Source organism: Zootermopsis nevadensis, unplaced genomic scaffold, assembly GCF_977971745.1.
Source record: "Zootermopsis nevadensis isolate Lab colony 2312 unplaced genomic scaffold, Znev_1.0 Znev_ptg000009l, whole genome shotgun sequence".
In the NCBI taxonomy this organism is placed as follows: Eukaryota; Metazoa; Arthropoda; class Insecta; order Blattodea; family Termopsidae; genus Zootermopsis; species Zootermopsis nevadensis.
Window position 1 is genome coordinate 2,486,116 of NW_028259141.1, and position 20,236 is coordinate 2,506,351.

At 39.0% G+C, this 20,236-nt stretch overlaps 1 protein-coding gene across 4 annotated transcripts; it reads left to right on the plus strand.

Moving 5' to 3' along the window:
* The first annotated feature begins 2,527 nt into the window (after window positions 1-2,527).
* Window positions 2,528-18,744, plus strand: LOC110839977 (polycystin-2-like). Of its 4 annotated transcripts, none has more exons than XM_087345805.1 (9): window positions 2,528-2,653; window positions 6,332-6,581; window positions 7,211-7,303; window positions 8,583-8,719; window positions 9,658-9,771; window positions 10,042-10,166; window positions 12,449-12,673; window positions 16,516-16,737; window positions 18,426-18,744. In XM_087345805.1, exons 2-8 carry the CDS (start codon window positions 6,374-6,376, stop codon window positions 16,664-16,666), a joined length of 1,053 nt encoding a protein of 350 aa, XP_087201931.1. In that variant the 5' UTR covers window positions 2,528-2,653; window positions 6,332-6,373; the 3' UTR covers window positions 16,667-16,737; window positions 18,426-18,744. The 4 variants fall into 4 exon arrangements, with proteins under 4 accessions (XP_087201931.1, XP_087201932.1, XP_087201930.1 ...); XM_087345804.1 differs by lacking the exon at window positions 2,528-2,653 and adding an exon at window positions 4,271-4,413; XM_087345806.1 differs by lacking the exons at window positions 2,528-2,653; window positions 16,516-16,737 and adding an exon at window positions 4,270-4,413.
* Window positions 18,745-20,236: the final 1,492 nt, after the last annotated feature.

Here is a 20,236-nt window from a genome sequence, read left to right on the forward strand (position 1 = left end):
TGGACCTGTCGTCAGACAGAACACTAAATAATAATAAGATGAGGTGGTCTAGCGGTTAGAACGCTGGCCTTGTAATCCTGGGGTCTCGGGTTCGATTCCCGGCGGTGCCCGAATTTATAACTTGTGTTGGGCAAGGCCGTGGTCTAGGCAACACGGAGTTTTCCTTCGGGGGCTTTCCCGGTTTCTCCGTGGCTTCCCAACAATTACTCCATTCACACACAGAAGAAGGCAATGGCAAACCACTTCTGGATCATCTGCCAAGAACGTATATGGACAGGTCCCAGTCCGAGAAAAGGATGGAAGGATCCTGTTCATATGGACCTGTCGTCAGACAGAACACTAAATAATAATAAGATGAGGTGGTCTAGCGGTTAGAACGCTGGCCTTGTAATCCTGGGGTCTCGGGTTTGATTCCCGGCGGTGCCCGAATTTATAACTTGTGTTGGGCAAGGCCGTGGTCTAGGCAACACGGAGTTTTCCTCCGTGGCATCCCAACAATTACTCCATCCACACACAGAAGAAGGCAATGGCAAACCACTTCTGGATCATCTGCCAAGAACGTATATGAACAGGTCCCAGTCCGAGAAAAGGATGGAAGGATCCTGTTCATATGGACCTGTCCTCAGACAGAACACTACAAATAAATAAAAAAATAAAACTTAACTTCGTGCAATTAGGAATAAACGTCCTGAACTACTTCACAATGTCATCGTCCTTCGGGACAATGTAAACGCCCACAAAATTCTTTTACGACGTTGGAGATGGGAAGGACTACACCATCCTCCATATTCAGCCTACCTTTCGCCATGTGACTATGACTTAATACCCAAATTGAAACAGCCATTGCGAGGGAAACGCTTTCATACACGAGAGGACATTTCCAGCGCAGTTCGGCTCCAGATGGTAGGATTTGGAGTTGGTGAAGCTGATGGTATTCGCTGTCTTTCTCGTCGTTGGCATCGAGTACTTGATACACTCGGAGACTACTTTGAAGGTTGCTAGTCTTAATGTAAGAATTTTGATTTAACTCACATTGAATTTTTGAATGTTTTTAATCACAATTGAATTTTTCGAGGATTATAGAATGAAACAATGGTCATTCCGTAATGTGCCTTTTTACTTGTCTACTATTCCTACACACATTCACACCTACCTGATCTGACTACGCCAATCGGAGGAGTATATAATGCCTTTTCATGTGTATATTAATGAACTTTCTTCAATATAACGTGTTTGCCCCCCCAAAAATAGTTGTCATAACTTTTTAAGCAACCCTCGCATTATTCGTTGCAGCTATAACGATTTGGAGCTTATTTTTAACATATCATAAATGTAATCTGGAAAGTTCAAATTGGCAAACTCTTAAGAAGGAAGATTTCTGTCTTCTGGGTTATTGCGCTGTGTAGTCTGGTCGATGTTAACCAACGTTTCAGAGGTCATACTGCCTCCGTCATCAGGGCGATGAATATGCCAATAGGGTGTGAGGAGTTGGATTTTATAGGCAGGGACGTGAAAGGTGTAGCCTGCCCCGAGCCAATGGGAGCAGGTATGGGAGTGGACCAATGGTAGCACGTGGGCGAGGGTGGGAGAGGGAGAGAAAGTAGAGAGAGAAAGATGAGTGTAGTTGTATGGATAAAGGCCCTGAAAGGGGCCGAGTTACTGGTCTGGTTGGTTCTGGCGGTGCACTCTTGCTCGTTCTCGGAGTCCTCGGAGTGTGTGGATCAGAGGCTTCCAGGACCGGCTCAGGTGAAGTCCATCTTCCCTGTTAAAGTTATCAGGATGAAGTTCGATCTCGATGGCTTCCCTGATTAACCGGTCCATGTAGCCGGTTTTTGAGGAGAGGATAGAAGTGTCCTCTAGCTGTATCTTGTGCTCCAAGTTGAAGCGGTGTTCAGCAACCGCAGATTTCTCGGGCTGCCCGAGCCGGATGTGGCGTTCGTGCTCCTTGATCCTGGCCTCAACGGAACGGCCTGTCTGGCCGATGTAGACTTTTCCGCACTCGCAGGGAACTCTGTATACGCCAGGCGTCTTCAGTCCTAGGTCGTCCTTTACCGGCCGGAGAAAACTGGGAATTTTCTTTGGCGGAAGACCAACAGACTTGATGTCGTGCCTGGCCAGCAACCTGCTTATGCGGTTGAAGGTCGTCCCGACGTAGGGCAGGAAGGCAACCGAGGCTGGTTTTTCAGTAGGCGGTGGCAGCCTCGCAGGCGGATTGAGAGCTTTCTGAAGAAGGACTGTGTTGTCACTAAATTACAGCACAAAGTAATTTCCTTTGTATTATTTTCAGCTACCAACAATGTAAATATCGAACGACAATGGTCAGCTATAAACCACACCAGTAATAACAATATTGGATTAACAATTAAAAAATTTGTGATTCCTCGTTGTCTTCAACCAATTTGTCTTCAAAATATGACGTCATCAACAATGCCAACAGATATTTGTTTATACACGGAATTGTTGTGGACACAACAATGCCGAGTAAACAAATAACGCTTCACAACAAGGAAATCAAATAATATCAAGCCAGTCGCATTATCACTGCTCCAGAAGGAGCACGTCGCATTCTTGAATATTGACTGACATCTGGCCTAAAACATCAGGAAAGTGAAAGAAGACGTTATCAAGTATTTGAAGTACCAACTCCAACAAGGTAAACTGATACGCATTCGATATATTACGATTATGAAAACTATTATAAAAACTGACTTTATGATCGATTTTAAGACGAAGATTTGCAGGGGTGGGACTGGACGTAAAAAGTTGACTGAACAAAAACTGTTGGCCTCTGAACAGCGACGTAAAGAAGTCAAATATCAGATTACAGGAAGCGCTCCGAAAGGATTAGCCATCGTTGTCGTCAAAAAATGACGTCATCAACAATATCACCTTATATTTGTTTATACACGGGGGTTAGTTTAGCGTCTTACTCAAGAGATGGTATGTGAATCGAGAATGATGTATGGGGCGGAAATATGGGGATTAGAGGAGGGATGGAAAGAAGTTGATGTAATCCACGGGAGATTTTGTAAGAAGGTCCTAGGGATACCAAGGGTCGGAGCAAATGGGGTAGCCGAAGTGGAACTGGGGAGAGACAGCAGGAGGAGCAAGGTTTTAGGGTTGGTCACAAAATTTTGGTTAAGGATTTTGCAAATGGACAGGGATGATTTAGTAAGGAGATGCTACGACTGGCAGGTACTGAACTTGAAAATTGGGGGATGGGCTAAGGGGGTAAAAGAGGAATTAGATAAATTAGGGTTGGGGTATATTTGGCAGGATCCGCAAGGAAGAAGTGTGGGCAGGACGTGGGAAATTTTAAAGGAAAGGTGCAACGCCATAGAACGACAGAACGTTTTTGCTAAAATTAGAGAAAAGAGATCTCTGGCGTTGTACGGGGAGATGAAATCAGGGTGGGGTAGACAGGGCTACATTGGTTGCTGTGCGAGGGTGGAGAGAGAGGGATGGGCATGGTTCAGAGCGGGTATTTGGAAGCTGAGAGGGATGAGGGGGGGCATGGATGGGAAAATATGCCCTCTATGTGGGGCGACAGAAAGCGAGATTCACATACTATTAAAGTGTACGGAAACCGGGAGGTGGAGGGAACAGCTCCTGAGGAACAAGTGGTTCACCGTTGGCGAAGAGTTGGCCTTCAAGAAAATTTTAAGCACTACGAATGACACGGAGGTCAGGGATGTAGGGAAATTTCTGTACAAAGTAAGATGTAAAAGACAGGTCAAAATTAGGAATTTAGAACTGCCACTGGGGTAGAAGGCACGAGAGCAATACGGAAGAGTTATGTAAATAGTATTAGGGATTAAGGAATAGTCACGTAGAGTAGCATTAGTGAATAGTTGTAGTAAGCAGTAGTGCGAATAGTGCTACGTATGTAAGGACTGTGGCCGTGAAAACCTGGTGTTAGGCGGCCACAGATCTCTGTATATAGTCTAAACCAAATATATATTATTATTATTATTATTATTATTATTACTCAAGATTTTAAAACGCAACCTTCGGGGGGTTGGTCAATGTTTAAACCCCTCATTCTGGGGGGTTAGTTTAGTTTCTTACTCAGGGGTTAAAACACTTGAATGAGACACTAAACTAACTCCCCTTTGGGACTAACCAAGGTTGGTTGCGATTTACAAACTTGACCAACCCCCCCACCCCCCCACCCCTAGGAGCTCCGAAAGGAGCGCCCTGCTCTAGTTAACAATTAAAATTGTTACGTCGTTGACATTGTTGTATTTCATTAGTAAGTATTGTCGTCAACAATCAGGTTTTCTTAGTCTCGAAAGAACTGAGCTGTGAATCGCTTGTAGAAAAAGTGCGTCTTTACACTCTCTGAGCTTTGTTATTAATTCGAATGTTTATTGGTGGTGAAATCTAGTTCCCTTCCCTTGAACGAAGAGAGAGGTAAAGAATTTTTCTTGTTTTATTGTGATTATTATTATTTATCAACATATTTACATGAGTTTGTTAAGAATTATGAACACTTGCAAGAAAATGAAGCTAGTTTCTTTCTTTCTTTCTTTCTTTCTTTCTTTCTAACACAATTTCAAATAATGTTAGACTGACTTTTGTTATTTACGACAAAAATTGATTGCAATTTAATATTCCAGTAAACAATTAGAGATTTGAATGTTTAAGAAAACATGGGATATTTAGCAACCGAGAATCTTGATGAAACAGTTAGAATCCTTAAGAGTCTTGCGGTAAGTATGTGTACCACCTGATTTCACGATTAATAACCCTTCATTGTGTATTTGTGGGTTTCGTGTGATTCTCAGGGTCAACAGCTATCATTTTCTTAAACGGCATTAACCGATTTATCTTTGTAATGGTGAAGTGTAGTGTTTTCCTTGCGGTACGGACTGAATTCTTAAATTTCCCTCAGATACAATGCGCTAACTCAGGCGAAACCTTCGCCATTAGTACTGAAATCATTAGGAAAGTGCTAGCAGGGATATTAAAAACCAAATCAGTAGGGCCACACTGCCTTTCTGGTGAAATTCTAAAACTGGATGGGGAAGCCATGATTCCATACCTGGCGCGATTATTGGACGTAACAATTAATAATGCCACTGTACCAAGGAATTTGAAAAAAGCCATGGTGGTTCCTATTTACAAAGGAGGTGATCGATCAGTGGTCACAAATTACAGACCGGTCAGTTTAACATCGGTGGTCTTCAAACAAATGGAAAACGTTATAGCATCGTACCTGAGGAAAATCTGGGAGGAAAAGGATTAGTTATTCGAGGGTCAACATGGGTTCAGGCCGGGATATTCATGTGAACGCAGAGAGATGGAGTAGGAGAACAATTATCAGAGGAAGTCAGAGTAACGTCAGGTCTTCGCAGATTACTGCAAAATATATAGGAATATTGTAAATAATTTAGATACAGGAAAGATGCAGATGGATCTGGACAGTCTGGGGGAGTGGGCGGTTGAAAATTCTATGAAAATTAACCCAAGTAGAAGTAAGGCAGTTAGTTTCACGAGAAGTCGGGTGAAGGAACCACTGAACTATTTGTTACGGGACCAACTAATTCCGGAAGTGAGCAGTTGTAAATACTTGGGAATTCTCTTAAGCAGCGATTTAAGCTGGGCTGATCAAGTAAATTATACGGTGAAAAAAGCCTGGAAGGCACTTCATTTTACAATGCGTGTTCTCAAAAAGGGGAATAGTAACACTAAAAGTCTAGCCTACACATCACTAGAGCGTCCGATTCTGGAATATGGGGCGGCGTGCTGGGATCCTTACAGGGAGGGACAGATAAATGCGTTAGAACGGGTGCAAAGGAAAGCATGTAAATTTGGATATCATAGGAGCGATTCGAACTGGGAAACCCTGGCACAGCGTAGAAAGATAGCACGTATATGTGCTCTCTTCAAAGCGTACACGGGAGAACGGGCATGGAAGGCAAAGGCCATACTACCTGAGCAGGGTCGATCATATTTGGAAAATTAGGAGCAGAAAGCAAAGGACAGATATCGGAAAATATTCCTTTGTAAATAGGACCATCCAACTCTGGAACCGGCTACCTGCTGAGGTTTTAGGGACTCTCTCCTGTAAACCAAGTGCTTTTAGGAAGAAGGTTAGGAATGTGATAAATGGGGTGCAGTGAAGGGGAGTTCTCGTTTCATGATCGTAAGGTTCTTCATATCTTGGATGATATTGTAAAATATGATTTGTTCTTTCATGGTCATGTGTGACAATAACAGCTAATCACTGAGGCAAGCTCTAACTCGTATTGTTGGTCTTGCCCATTGTTGATAATGCGACCCGTTGCTAGGCATAATAAATAAACGACAAATATTTGTTTTGTTGCAGTCCCAAGAGTCATAAACGTGCAAAGTCTAGATTAATAGAAAAATGATTTCGAGTACAACGAATTATAATGTGAGAGAACAAGAACCTGCTGCTGAAGACATTCAATTTCATGGTATGGAGCGTTTCTCTGCACTAATTATATGTCAAATGAACTCTCCAGTTGACCAAGGAAGCAACCCGCCAGACACTGTTAGTACAGAAGGCCACTCATCAGAAACTTCTTATAAACGACTAAAGGATTATTTGAAAGGTAAGTTAATTTGCAATTGCTTATTGTTGAAAATTCTTTGTATTCAGGGAGATTCAATGACTCGTTGAACCACGTGGTGTGGGAATAAAGCTTTGTAACTTTGGCTCTAGTACTTTAAGAATAAAAACTGTCTAGAAAACAACCGATTTCTGCAATAACCATTAGACTTATATTTAAATATAAGACTTAAATCTAAATGGAGCGTGATGATTCACGTGATGGTGATATCTCTTATGGTACAATTTACCATTTTAGTAGGTTTACCCTTACTAACATATATTTAGCTTTTATGAAGGAGTCGGAGGGTTTAGTTCCGACTAGACAGCAGTGATTAACATTGCACCTCAAGAACATACTTTGATAATTATACGACACGTTCTTCAAGTGCCTGGGCACTTAGGATTCAAACATTACGTTGGCTTTGATCTATAGACAGTCACTAGGACTCCTTGGGCCAGGGATCGGTCTTTCGGAAACCTCAAGAACATACGTTTTTTTTAAAACCAAATGCCAAACACAAATGAAATCAAGGCATGTCTTATACATTTTTTATCCGACACAGTACAGCAGGCCCGATTAATATGAACATAATAATTCTCAGTACTGATAAAATGTTCTTTGTATTGTAGGAATGAAGCAGAAAGTATCTACATGTATAAGAACCATCAACAGTTTCGGAAGATTCATCATGTTCCTTACCATCTACTTGATAGTGATAATAGGTAAGTAAATTTTGACTAACGTCTTATTACCAGGAGTACAGTGTAACTAACGCTCAGACAAGCTACTGCAACCAAGAGGGTTGTCTACATCAACCATGTCATATTCGCGGCCCACAACGAATATTTTTGCGGCCCAGCCAATATAACGGTATGTAAGAAAGGTTTCAATAAAAATTTCGTAACTTAATTTTTACAATATCCTGTTATACATAATTATTAATAACGAACTACAACGATCGCCAATGACTGATTGCTATAATCGTGTTGCAACCCTTTTCCTTACGCGCAGGCGCACCATTTCCACCCACTAATACTAGCAGCCGATTATATACCTACTACCACGTGCCAGTGCCACGTCATTAGTCTTGTACTGACTTGAGAGAAGAGATGCCACGTGTCAGGAAGAAAACATTAATGTTATCGTTGTTCCTGTTCCTTTTTCTATACCATACTTTTCGAAATAAACCTACGTTTCTATGAAAAATGAATTTTTTTTTGGGGGGGGGGCCACATAAACTTAAACATTGTTTATTTGGCCTGTGTTAGCCTTTGAGTTTGACATGCTTGGTCTATATAGTCAAGTCCTATTTTCATAATTATGTTATTATGAAAAAATGGGATCATTTACCCACTCTCATTATGTAACATTAGCACCTTGTGACCTCTGCTTTATAAGTATGTGTATTTAACAGGAAAGGAAAACTTTAGTCCAATAAGGAATACATAACTAACTAGATAGCTTAATTAAATCGAAGGTTCATCACCGAATTAACCAAAGCCCTCCATCGGACCCTGTCCTGGGCCAACAAAATCCAGTCTCCTTCAACTCCTATCTCCCATAGATTCTGCCTGATATTATCCTCCCATCTACGTCTAGGTCTCCCCAGTGGTATCTTCCCCTCAGGCTTCGTAACAAATACCCGGTGCACACCTCTTGTCCAATCCATGCGCGCTACATGCCCCGCCCATCTTATTTTTCTCGACTTAATCACCCTGACAATATTAGGGGTATTTTACACCATTTTCTATAAGCCTTCTTTGAGAAATGTAAATTCCTGGTAAATATTCGGTCATGCCACAGCTTTGAATTATGAAAAAGATTCAGTGCATGTATTTCAACTGATAAAGTGAAAAAGTCATAATTTTATTTACACTCAGATAAAAGTCTGTAATTTCTTAAATAACAGGATTCTCTTAATTTCCCTGTCTTCTCCTGTGATCTAAGTTCTACCCACTGGAATTGTTTATATTTTTTGAAAATATCACTTTGTTTTTTCAGGAACATTTGGATATAATACCAACAAGGTTTATTGGCGCAAAAACAATCTTAGTGATTCGATTGTGAATACTACGTTTCAAGATGGTACTGAAGAAAGAAACCTCAGAAACATATCTATCATTACTCATTTCTGGGAGGTATGAATTTAAGATAAATATGCTATTGAGACATACATAAATGCTGTAATATAGAGATAATGAAGTGATTTAAGGAAATCATTTGCTAATTTTTTGATTAAGCATTAGATAATATCTACATAAAACGTTATGCAACTGTATAAGAAATTTTCTATTATGGCACCAGAAGATTAATTAACATCACTTTCAAGAAAGTATCCATACAAATAAATACGACCAGCCGGTCTTTTCCCATCAAATCTTATAAATACAATTTTGTATGAATTCCGTCTTTCTGTATATATTTGTATGGCCTGCCAATCTGAATTTTCCAGATTTAATTACCCTGACAGGATTATGGAAAAGTTATGAAGCAACACATTCCCATTCTTATCATACTTTTTCTATCTTGGTGCAGAGAAATTGTTCTATAAATTTTATTCTTCAGGTTTTGTAAAGACCACATGAAGGTAAGGCCCTTGTTAAAAATCTGTGGCATATTATTGCAAACATTCACAACTTCTGTCTATATTCAAGATGAAATAAATAGCACATTTTATTGCGGACTCAAAATCTTTTCTATTAACGAACCATCACAATTTACACGGGAAAACCATGGAAGACGAAATGGATAGGAAAAATAATTTTCAAGAAACAAGTTCATAATTTTGTTTGAAGAATCTCATGGAAAGAGCCCACTTGGAAATCATTGGCATATATAAAAAAAACAGTATTAAAAAGTGTCCTGGAAGCAGGCAGGTTTTTCTCAGCATCACCACATTTATTTTAAAAAGACATAGATCATCTGATTAACTGCATATCAACAGCTCTAAGAATATTATATATCATAAAAAGTTAGTGACTGATAGTTCATATTTAGATAATGGTTTCAGAATGTACAGTCGTTATATAATTTACGATCTTTGTGTTTAAACGCGATTAACTAATTTTGCTTCTAGATCGCAGAGACTGTAATGATCGACAGTATTTACGGGAAATCCGAAAATGATACACATCAAACATTTGTGTTACAATATAATAATAAGCTGGTTGGAGTACCACGCCTACGACAGGTTTGTACACTTTCCTTTATAACGTAATATTTTCAGTGAAGTAAATTTAGCATTTTTTGATAATAAATGATTTATGATTCATAAGTTAATCTCAATATTTTAACTGTGAATATTAAAAACATTATAGTGAATTCAGTAATGACAAGATACGTTCATATGAACTGTTTCATCATTCAGCGTGTCCAATCAATAGGTGTCCCGTTACTAAGACATAGGATTTTTGTGTGTATTGGAGTAACTGGAATGCAAATAAAACTTTATTGTCTACAGGTGAGAGTGGGAAATAATTCTTGCGTAGTACGTCAATCATTAAATCGATCAATCGAACTATGTTATGAACCATATTCACGTGCGTACGAAGATACAAAACCATTTGGGCCAGGAAATGGAACAGCGTAAGTTTTCAATTAACATTTTCAATAGACAACTTTATTGATATAAATCAAAATATTCCCTTTATGTTTATACGAAAACATATCAAAGATGTGGCAAATACCACACAGCCGCCTCTATAAAAGTGTTTGAGGAATTGGAACTGTTATTAGCAGATAAATTTGGTTTAATTTACAAGATGGTCGCTCAATGTCCATGTCGTGCAACACAGTTTTCTGATTTCTGTTATGACTTTTTGAAGTAAGTAATACTCTAGTGTGTGTATGTGTATTATGTTGTCAATCCAAACAAAAATTCTGAAGCTTGCAGACAAACATTTAAAGCAGTAACCCGGTTATGTACAAGAGAATTATAGTTTCACCTTCCTGCCACCTCAAATGCATGTATCAGATGGCAAAATTTATACTAACTGGAGGTTCATCCATTTTCAACGACTAGAGCAGGGCGCTCCTTTCGGAGCTCCTAGGGAGGGTTGTTCAAGTTTGTAAAACGCCACCAACCTTTTGTAAGAAACTAATCTAACCGCCCCGAATTGAGGGTTAAAACAATTGAACAACCCCCCCTTCTGGGGGGTTGGTTGCGTTTTGAAATCTTAAGTAACACGCTAAACTAACTCCCCTTCGGGGGGTTAGTTTAGTGTCTCATTCAAGTGTTTTAACCCCTGAGTAAGAAACTAAACTAACCCCCCGAATGGGGGGTTTAAACACTTGACCAAACCCCCCCCCACTTTGGGGGGGGGGGGGTTGGTTGCGTTTTAAAATCTTGAGTAAGACACTAAACTAACCCCCTTCGGAAGGGTTTGTTTAGTGTCTCATTCAAGTGTTTTAACCCTTGAGTAAGAAACTAAACAACACCCCGAATGGTGGTTAAAATACTTGACGAACCCCACCTCCGGGGGGGTTGGTTGCGTTTTAAAGTCTTGAGTAAGACACTAAATTAACCCCCATCGGAAGGGTTACTTTATGTCTAAATCAAGTTTTTTAACCCTTGAGTAAGAAACTAAACTAACTCTCACCCCCCAATGGGCGGGTTAAAACACTTGACTAACTCCCCTTTCGGGGGGGTTGGATGCGTTTTAAAATCTTGAGTAAGACACTAAACTATCCACCTTCGGGTTGTTAATTTAGTGTCTTATTCGGAGCACTTTCTCTAATCTGATTTTTTACTTATTTATGTCGCTGTTCAGAGGCCAACTCCTCTTGGTCAGTCAGCTTTCTACGTCCAGCCCCACCCCTGCAAATTTTCGTCTGATTTTTTTCCCCTTCTATTTTTGTTGAAATACGTTTTTCTACTTTTATCAATGTAAGTATTACTTTGCTATCCTTCATTTGTTAAATAGTTCTGATGTTTTAGTTCTTTACCTCGCTGTTCACAGGCAAACTGATCTTGGTCAGCCAACTTTTTACGTCTAACCCAATGCATACATATCTTCGTTTTTTCTCTTCTACTCTTGGTGAATAAGTTTTTCTACGTTTATCAATGTATGTCTTCCTTAGATTTTCTTTATTTGTTAAATAGGTCCGATGTTTTAGTTCTTTACGTCGCTGTTCAGAGGCCAACTGTTCTTGGTTAGTCAACTTTCTACGTCCAATCCCACCCTTGCAAATCTTCGTCTGTGTTTCTACGTGTGTCGTTAATATGGTCTCGTTTATCAATGTAAGTCTTCCTTCGCTTTTCTTTATTTCTTAAATAGGCCTGATGTTGTACTTCTTTACGTCGCTGTTCAGAGGCCAACAGTTTTTGTTCAGTCAACTTTTTACGTCCAGCCCCACCCCTGCAAATATTCGTCTTAAAATCGATCATAAGGCCAGTTTTCATAATACTTTATTAATCGTAATATATCGAATAAGTATCAGTTTACCTTGTAGGAGTTGTTAGAGTTGGCATTTCAAATACTTGATAACTCCTTCTTTCACTTTCCTGATGTTTTAGGCCAACTGTCAGTCAATATTCAAGAATGCGACGTGCTGCTTGTAGAGCAGTGATAATGCGACTGGCTTGGTACTAAGCGTTATTTGTTTTCTCGGCATTGTTGTGTTGTACTCGGCATTGTTGTGTTCCACAACAATGCCGAGTATAAACAAACATAAGTTGACATTGTTGATGACGTAATTTATTGATGACAACGAGGAATCACAAATTTTTATAGTAAAAAAAGATGAACCTTGATTTCTTACATTCTTGAATAACTCCTAAACAGAGATGTACACAATCAGAATTAATATTTCTGTATTTGTGTATCGGAATTAAAAGAAGCAGACTAATTTACTATTTCTGACTACAGGTGGACTTATTCCACTGCAGAAGAACTGGGTGGATCCAGTCCTACGTTAAAATGGTTAACGTATGGAGGCGGAGGATATTATGAAGATCTGTCACTGACCCGTAACGAAGCCATTGAGAAATTGCAAAACTTGAAGAATAATGATTGGATTACAGGAAGAACAAGTGCCATTTTCCTTGACCTAATGGTCTATAATCCAAATGCCGATGCAATCTTCATTATTAAGTAAGTTCTCACTTTCAAATTCTTATCTTTTTCACAAATATTTATATTTTCTATGTGAAGTACTTTTCATCAGGAGAGTCCAGGAGAATCACGCGGTGCTGGAAATTAATGGTCTGAAATCAGGTGTTGTCTGCATCATTTTACTTGGCATCCGCTTTCAATAGAAGTGATTTTGGTTCAGCTTAATATTGGGAAGCCTGAGGAGAAGAAATCGCTGGGGAGACCTAGATGTAGATGGGAGTATAATGTCAGGCGGGATCCATGGGAAATAGAAGTTGAAGGAGGATGGATTTTGTTGGCCCAGGACAGGGTCCCGGTGGAGAGATTTGGTTAATTCGGTGATGAACCTTCGGGTTCGGTAAGCCATCTAGTTAGTTAGTTAATATGGCCCCAATTCTCAAAATTCTTCTTGACTGGTATATTGCTGTCCTATTGCTACACATGTGTGGTGGTTACACCGCATTTATCAATGAAGAATGTTACTTTAGACAGTAGCATCTATCAGGGTATGCAAAAACCAGGCCTTACAAACTTTACTCCCTCGTGGACACAATTCTGCTATAAGCCAAGTTAAATGACACAGACAGTGCAAGTGGTAATTATGTTAATTTGAGCGGGAATATAAATGCCATTAAGAATCACATATAGGCTGTTTACAGGCTAACAAAGGAACTAGTCTACAAGTCACTATAAATACATATAAAACTGAGTGCATAAACGAATGTGTAACCCATTCACAATTAAGTTCAATATATTTAATATTAACCATTTTATGCATCTTTCGATAAACTGCATAACAGAACGATCATTATTAAAACCAGATATCTGGAAAAAATAATTTAAGACTGTATCACATGATGTAACTTCTGTTTTTCATGATGAGCATGTCAAATTCTATATCACATTTCCAAAAATGGCTCACTGTACAAAGATAATGATACAGAATATAAAATATAGATTTCTTTGAGATCTGCCGTTTTATTTTGAAACATTTTATAATATAATAAATATTTAATTAAATTACAATGTAAAACAAATTATGACTATATAATGTGACATCTGCGGTGTGACATTTCCTGCAATTTCCCAGTAATTTATGGTTACGGTATTTTTCATTCATTAATTTATCTTAAGCTCCATATTACACTAGACAACAAATTTTAATGAGTTGTATATATCGGAAATGAAAATAAACATTTCTTATGTATTTTTGTCCGCTAAATTCGAAAATGACAATAAAAAAAACTTAGTTAGTATTTTATACTTTGTAAAATATCACATATAAATTCGTCCATATGATACGCAAATTTTTAAAAATTTGCATCTACTTTATAGACGTTGTTTTTTGGCCTTCTGTATTTTTCCTCAGGGGCATCTCTTACCACCGACCAGCAGTAATCAGCTTTCATTGATGCTCTCCATTTCCCCTGATAACGCCTTTCAAGTGTAGAAATATCTTGGTGAAATCGTTCGCCATGTTCATCACTAACCGATCCAAGATTATCAGGGGAAACGTCCAAGTGAGAGTGGAGGAAATGCATTTTAAGAGACATATTGCACCCCATTTTACTGTATGCTTTCAACAATTTGTCTGCTAGTTCCCTATAGTTTGGCGCCCTGTTGTTTCCAAGAAAATTCCTAACAACTAACTTGAAGGATTCCCATTCAATTTTCTCATCTCCCGTGAAAATGTAAACAAAATGTTCATCAACAAACTTCTTATTTGGGGGGACCTACGAAAACTCCTTCTTTGATTTTAGCTTTATTTAATCGGCGACATTTGTGAAAGAGGTTCCTAAGGGCTTCTCCATTTCGGTCCATTCCTTTTACAACAATTTCCATCAGACACAATTTAATGTGTAATGCTGGCAGTATTATTTTGCTTTGATCTATCAGTGATTCACGGACAATATTTTTAGTACCTGGTTCCAAGTTCTGTCAAAGGGGCCACTGTTTATTTTCATAATGTATATTCCTTGCACGACTGTCCCACTCACAAAGGAAGCAGCAATATTTTGTGTAACCCTATTGAAGGCCTAGTATGATAGCCACCACTTTTAAATTTGCACATACACCACTCATATTGTCATAATTCACCCTGTTAATTAATTATTTAATATTATCGTATGTCTCTTTCATATGAACCGCATGAGCTATAGGGATACTGGGTAATTGATTGCCATTGTGCAATAACACTGTTTTCAAGCTGACTTTTGAGGAATCTATAAAAGCCTCCACTCATTTGGGTTATGTTCTTTATGCAGGGCATCCATAAGACCATCTACGTCATCATAAATTACGAGATCATCTTGCATGTAAAAAAAATTGTGTAAAGGAATCTGACAAAAGCGATAACAGGATATTTTAATATTTTCTTCAAGTACATTCCATTACTTGTAGCCACGGTGGTCTAGCGGTTAGAACGCTGGCCTTGTATTCCTGGGGACCCGGGTTCGATTCCCGGTGGTGCCCGAATTTATAACTCGTGTTGGGCAAGGCCGTGGTCTAGGCAACACGGAGTTTTCCTCCGGAGGCTTCCCCGGTTTCTCCGTGGCATCCCAACAATTACTCCATTCACACACAGAAGAAGGCAATGGCAAACAACTTCTGGATCATCTGCCAAGAACGTATATGAACAGGTCCCAGTCCGAGAAAAGGATGGAAGGATTCTGTTCATATGGACCTGTCGTCAGACAGATCACTAAATAATAATAATAATAACATTCCATTGCCTAAGTCGCGATCCTAGCAACTCTGCGTTATACTTAGGCAAGTCTAAATCTCTCACTAGATCATTCAGTTTACTTTGAGTTACTCTGTGAGATGTAGAAGGTAACTCTTTATCTTGAGATGCCGATGATCTAGGAATGACGTCATCTGATGGTAGTGACGGTGAGCATTCTTCAGGTGTGTAGGAAATAGGAGGGACAGGTACAGGTAGTTCATGGTTGTGGGGTACAGGACGAATGGCTGAGGGGATATTTGGATAGATCAAAGTATGTTTTTTCTTATTGTTTATGCCGATGACAGGAGGAATCATACAGAAGTAGCAGTCGTTTACGTGGTTATCCGGTTCCCGCCACAGCGAAGGGCATAGCTTGCATTTTTCCTTTTAGCCACTCACGTAGATTTATAGAACACTTCAGACAGCAAATATGGGGTGCCCACGCCCTGTCCATGTCACCCACTTTGCAACCAAAATAAAGGTGGTTCGCTCTCTTAACGATGGGGGTCGAGTTTGGTTTTTGTGATTTAAAAGTCACTTCTCCACAGATATAACAAAAGTTGTTAGGATTATTGACACATCTACGCGACATTTTGTATATTTCAGTGTTACAAATTTCTCATTTAAGTACTCACAACGACGTTTTTGCTGTTTACTACATAAGAATTCTAAGACGAAGTGAAACACAAACTCCGCAACCCACAAAACACTTGTTTGCCAAACAGAACAACAAGGACAACTGAACCAATTTATTAAACATCCCTTGACTAGACCTGCAGGAAATAACAAAACCTTCTCCCTTGTACAGGCTGTTTCTGAAGTAAGTAGTCCGTTACAAATCTGAAAATTACGAAAATTGAGCGTAAGAGCTTGGTATGAATATCTTCGAAATGCGAAACAATCATGCAAAATGAATGTCATTCTCGTGTTTAGCAGCTCAAAATTAGTAAAAATGGGTTAGTTTCATCTCCGATATATTTTGCATGTTGAACAATGTTATATATGGGCCTAAATACATGCAAGAGCATTATAAGCAAAAGGTATCTTGTTAGTGCCACCCAAGAGTACAGCTTAACCAATTGGTGATTAATGAAATTCTTTATGTCTTTATTAACAGGGTTGTTTTTGAAAATTCACCAACAGAAGGAATCATAACATATTTCTACCGCGAGACAGTGTATCTCCATCAACTTTGGACCCCTTATCAGTTCTTTGTCGCAGTCTGTCTGATCGTGGCATTAATATTTTTCATCGCCATAAAAAGATAGTGGATATTGTGGTCTTCAAGCGCAAATGCATTCACTCTGCATAAAATTTTTTTGATCTGATCATTCTTGTGGTAAGATTCTGTACTCTGACTTTAGATAATATAGATTGAATAAAAGAACCATTTCATATTGACATTAATAGTTAAGATACAAGAATCAAATTTCTAAGACGCTCATTGGTGTTTGAAAGACGTAATTTGCAAACTAAGTGAGAAACCTGTTCTGGTATTAAAGATGTCACTTTCTTTCCAAATTTATTACCCTTTAATCCTAATGCCATTTACATATTATCATTAACATCACGTCAAAACAAAGGATAAATGAAGTTAATGCATTCTAATCTTCAGAGTAATACTATTACTTGAGATACACACATAAGGAGAGATTTAAATACATATAAATAATCAGCAATACTATTCGAGGACTATGAAAATTGCTATGATTTCATCTCTGAACAAATAAATATATTTGCTCTTAACAGAAATATTTTGAGACTACGCGTTTGAATACTATAAATATGTCACTTGCCAGTTCTTCTTTATATCTCCCATTCTACTACAATCTGAAGTGTAGATTCTATTGTTAAATATTAAATTAAACTTGACATTAAACTTAGAATAAACCTGTAACAAAATTCATACATGTATATATTTATCTCACTCATTTTCCACCAAAACAGTCCCCAATGCTCTTTAACTTTGCACTAGAATACGCCATCAGGAAAGACCAGGATAGGCAGGAGGGTTTGCAATTGAAATTGACACATCAGCTATTGGCATATGCTGAAGACGTTGATTTATTGGGTGATGATATAAATACAATAAAGAGAGGTTTTACTTGAAGCTAGTAGAAAGGTCGGGCTAGATGTAAATTCAGACAAAACTAAGTACACGCATGCAAATTCTGCATGCATCTGACTCCTCTAAGTTAAATCTTCAGGTCACACTAACCTCCTACTGTCTACCGTCCAGAATAAAGTCCCTGCCGTGGGTAAGTCTGTTCTGGTGCGGTCTATGGGGAATGTTTCCTATCATGTGGACTAGAGGGCTGCTATTGGTGGGAAGTGTGATACGCCAGAGTTTTACACTACTACGCACAGACTGAAAACATCAAGCAACTAAGAGTTTCGTGTAGTGACTGCACCTGTAATGTGTTCTGTGGGTGTTGTGATAATATTCTAGATTAAATAACTGTGCCGCTGTGAGGTAGTCTTAAAACTATTCCCATTAGGACACACGAAAGCCTTCTGTCTGTTATTCAGTGGTTGAGGAACGAATGGTTTCAGGATGGCTAGTAGCAATTCGTCCCTCCTCGCGAAATATTGTGCTTCCGCGACATCGACTTCCTAGCAGGGATTTTATCCTGGTCGGTGGACAGTAGATTTCAACATCCTGACAATAGTAATTAGGACTACTTACCCTTGAGACTTTGAATCTGACAGGCTCCACTGCCCACTTATTAGAATTCGACTCCAAAGCACTTTTACCAACAGTTCAACTTCCTTATCACTGTATCTGCACAAACTAATTAGAAGTTCTCATCTGACAAGGACATGTTGTGAAATAAAATTTAAACCAAGTTATAACATTGACTTCACAGCGTTTCCCTCTTACAGTAATAAACAGCTTGTGCTTGTAAAAAAAAACAATAGAATAAATAAGCAACAAGGAAATGTAATAAATGTATTGGTGACGAATTAGTACAAACATCGACAATTCTAGTAACCTTAATAATTTACTGATTCTTTCTTTAATCACAGGTGAATGATTTCCAAACATTTTCGACGACTGTCTCAACACTTTGAGAGATTGATGTCAAAACTTGGATATGAAAGGAAGAATCGCGGGGAAGATAATAATCCAGATAATGACAAATATACATACAAAGATATTATAGAATTTATACTAAAGTAAATTTAAAAATAATATTGTTTACTTAATTCTGATTTAGTGCTTATTATATATGTATTTATTTATTATTACTACAGTAATTCAAATCTAAAAGATTGTGATGGTGCGTTTTGAAAATAAAATTTTGCTCGATGTTTTCCATCGTCTAATAAAATCATAAAATAGCAATACGATTTGGATATCGGACTTTATCTACGTATTTTAAAAAAAATCCAAATTTTGAAAAGTTTTCGAATTTCGAAATTCGATTCACCAGTCACTCTCGCCGGCAGACACCGTGTCCGACAGACCGGGTCCAGCTTAGATCGGATGTTGTAGAGAACGGGTCTGGCAGACACCGGTGAGAAGGTGACCGGTTCCGCCACATCGGGGTCTGGCTTAGACCTGGTGTTTCAGATCCCGTGTCCGTCAGAGAATAACAGAGACCCGGTCAGGCAGAGACATGGTCCAGAAGATACCTAAAACTTCCGTAATTTTTCATTATTTCTTTTTTTGTGATTTTTATTACCGTTTTGAAACGTTTTTATACAACAAGCACTGCCAATACTTGACAATGGCCACGACTATAAATAGCACGACCACCACCACGTCCATTACCACGACCACCTCCGCGACAACTGCTACCCCCTCGAGCACGACCAGCACCACCCCAGAGCAACCCACGTATAACGACCTCTCCAAGTGCCTATCAGAGCCCATGCCGAAGAATGTTCGATTCCCACGCAAACCTATGACACCCAGTCAACACAACTCCAGTACGTGCCTAAGACCAACCAAACACAGGCCATGCCTAGCCCAGTCTGCTTGGAAAATGCCCAGCACAGAACATATGACTATGACAGTTTTAAGAAGAAGGTGGCACAGAGGATGACAACTTATGGGAGAGTGAGGTTAGGTTAGGTTCATGGAAGCAGTGGAGAACAGTAACTGTAAGTCCATTTCTCTCATGATCTCTCACAAATTTTTATGTTTTATTTTAAGAAACAGTGTGTGAGTAGCAAGCACCCTTATTTTTGCACTAAAGAAATTAAATATTCATATATAACAAATTCTGAAACAAATAAAATTTAGTTAGTGAAATGCTTAATTATGACACAATTTAAATCAAACTGCATATTACTGACAAATACATTTTAGATTTCAGCTTTAAAGTTGTATCTGATGTACTACATGACTGTAGACAAAAAGAAGGGGCGATCCCTTCCCCCATTTAAGTAAATGTTTCATGTATTCCAGGCACCCGAATGACTGATTTTGATAGGCATCATCACAGAAGATTTCCTTAAGAATAAGCCTTCAGTGGACTAGCAGTTACCAAGACCACCACCAACCCCAAGGGTCGCAGGTTCAAGCCTGGCCGAGATTGACAGACTTTTAAGGGGAATTAAAACCAGTATGTCCAAATCCTCGCTCTAAATGGAATGCTTATCCCCTTCCTCGTCCGCAAGTTCTCGGACGGTGACACGACGGTCCTGCATGACCAATGTCCGCACTTGGTCAATGACCTCGTCTACCGGAACGTGATTCGCCCTCCACCGACGTGAGGCCATCTTTGAAGCGGTTGTACCACTCCTTAATTCGTGTGATGCTCATGGCATCTCGCCGAACGTCTGCTGAATCTTCCGAATGGTTTCCACTTGGGTATCGCCAAGCGTTTGGC

Bases quoted from the DNA above. Each gene is read 5' to 3' on its own strand.
- LOC110839977 (XM_087345805.1), top strand. From the start codon at position 6,374: ATGATTTCGAGTACAACGAATTATAATGTGAGAGAACAAGAACCTGCT. The intron at 6,582-7,210 runs GTAAGTTAATTT...TTTGTATTGTAG, and splicing joins ACTAAAGGATTATTTGAAAG to GAATGAAGCAGAAAGTATCT. The intron at 10,167-12,448 runs GTAAGTTTTCAA...TTCTGACTACAG, and splicing joins GGGCCAGGAAATGGAACAGC to GTGGACTTATTCCACTGCAG.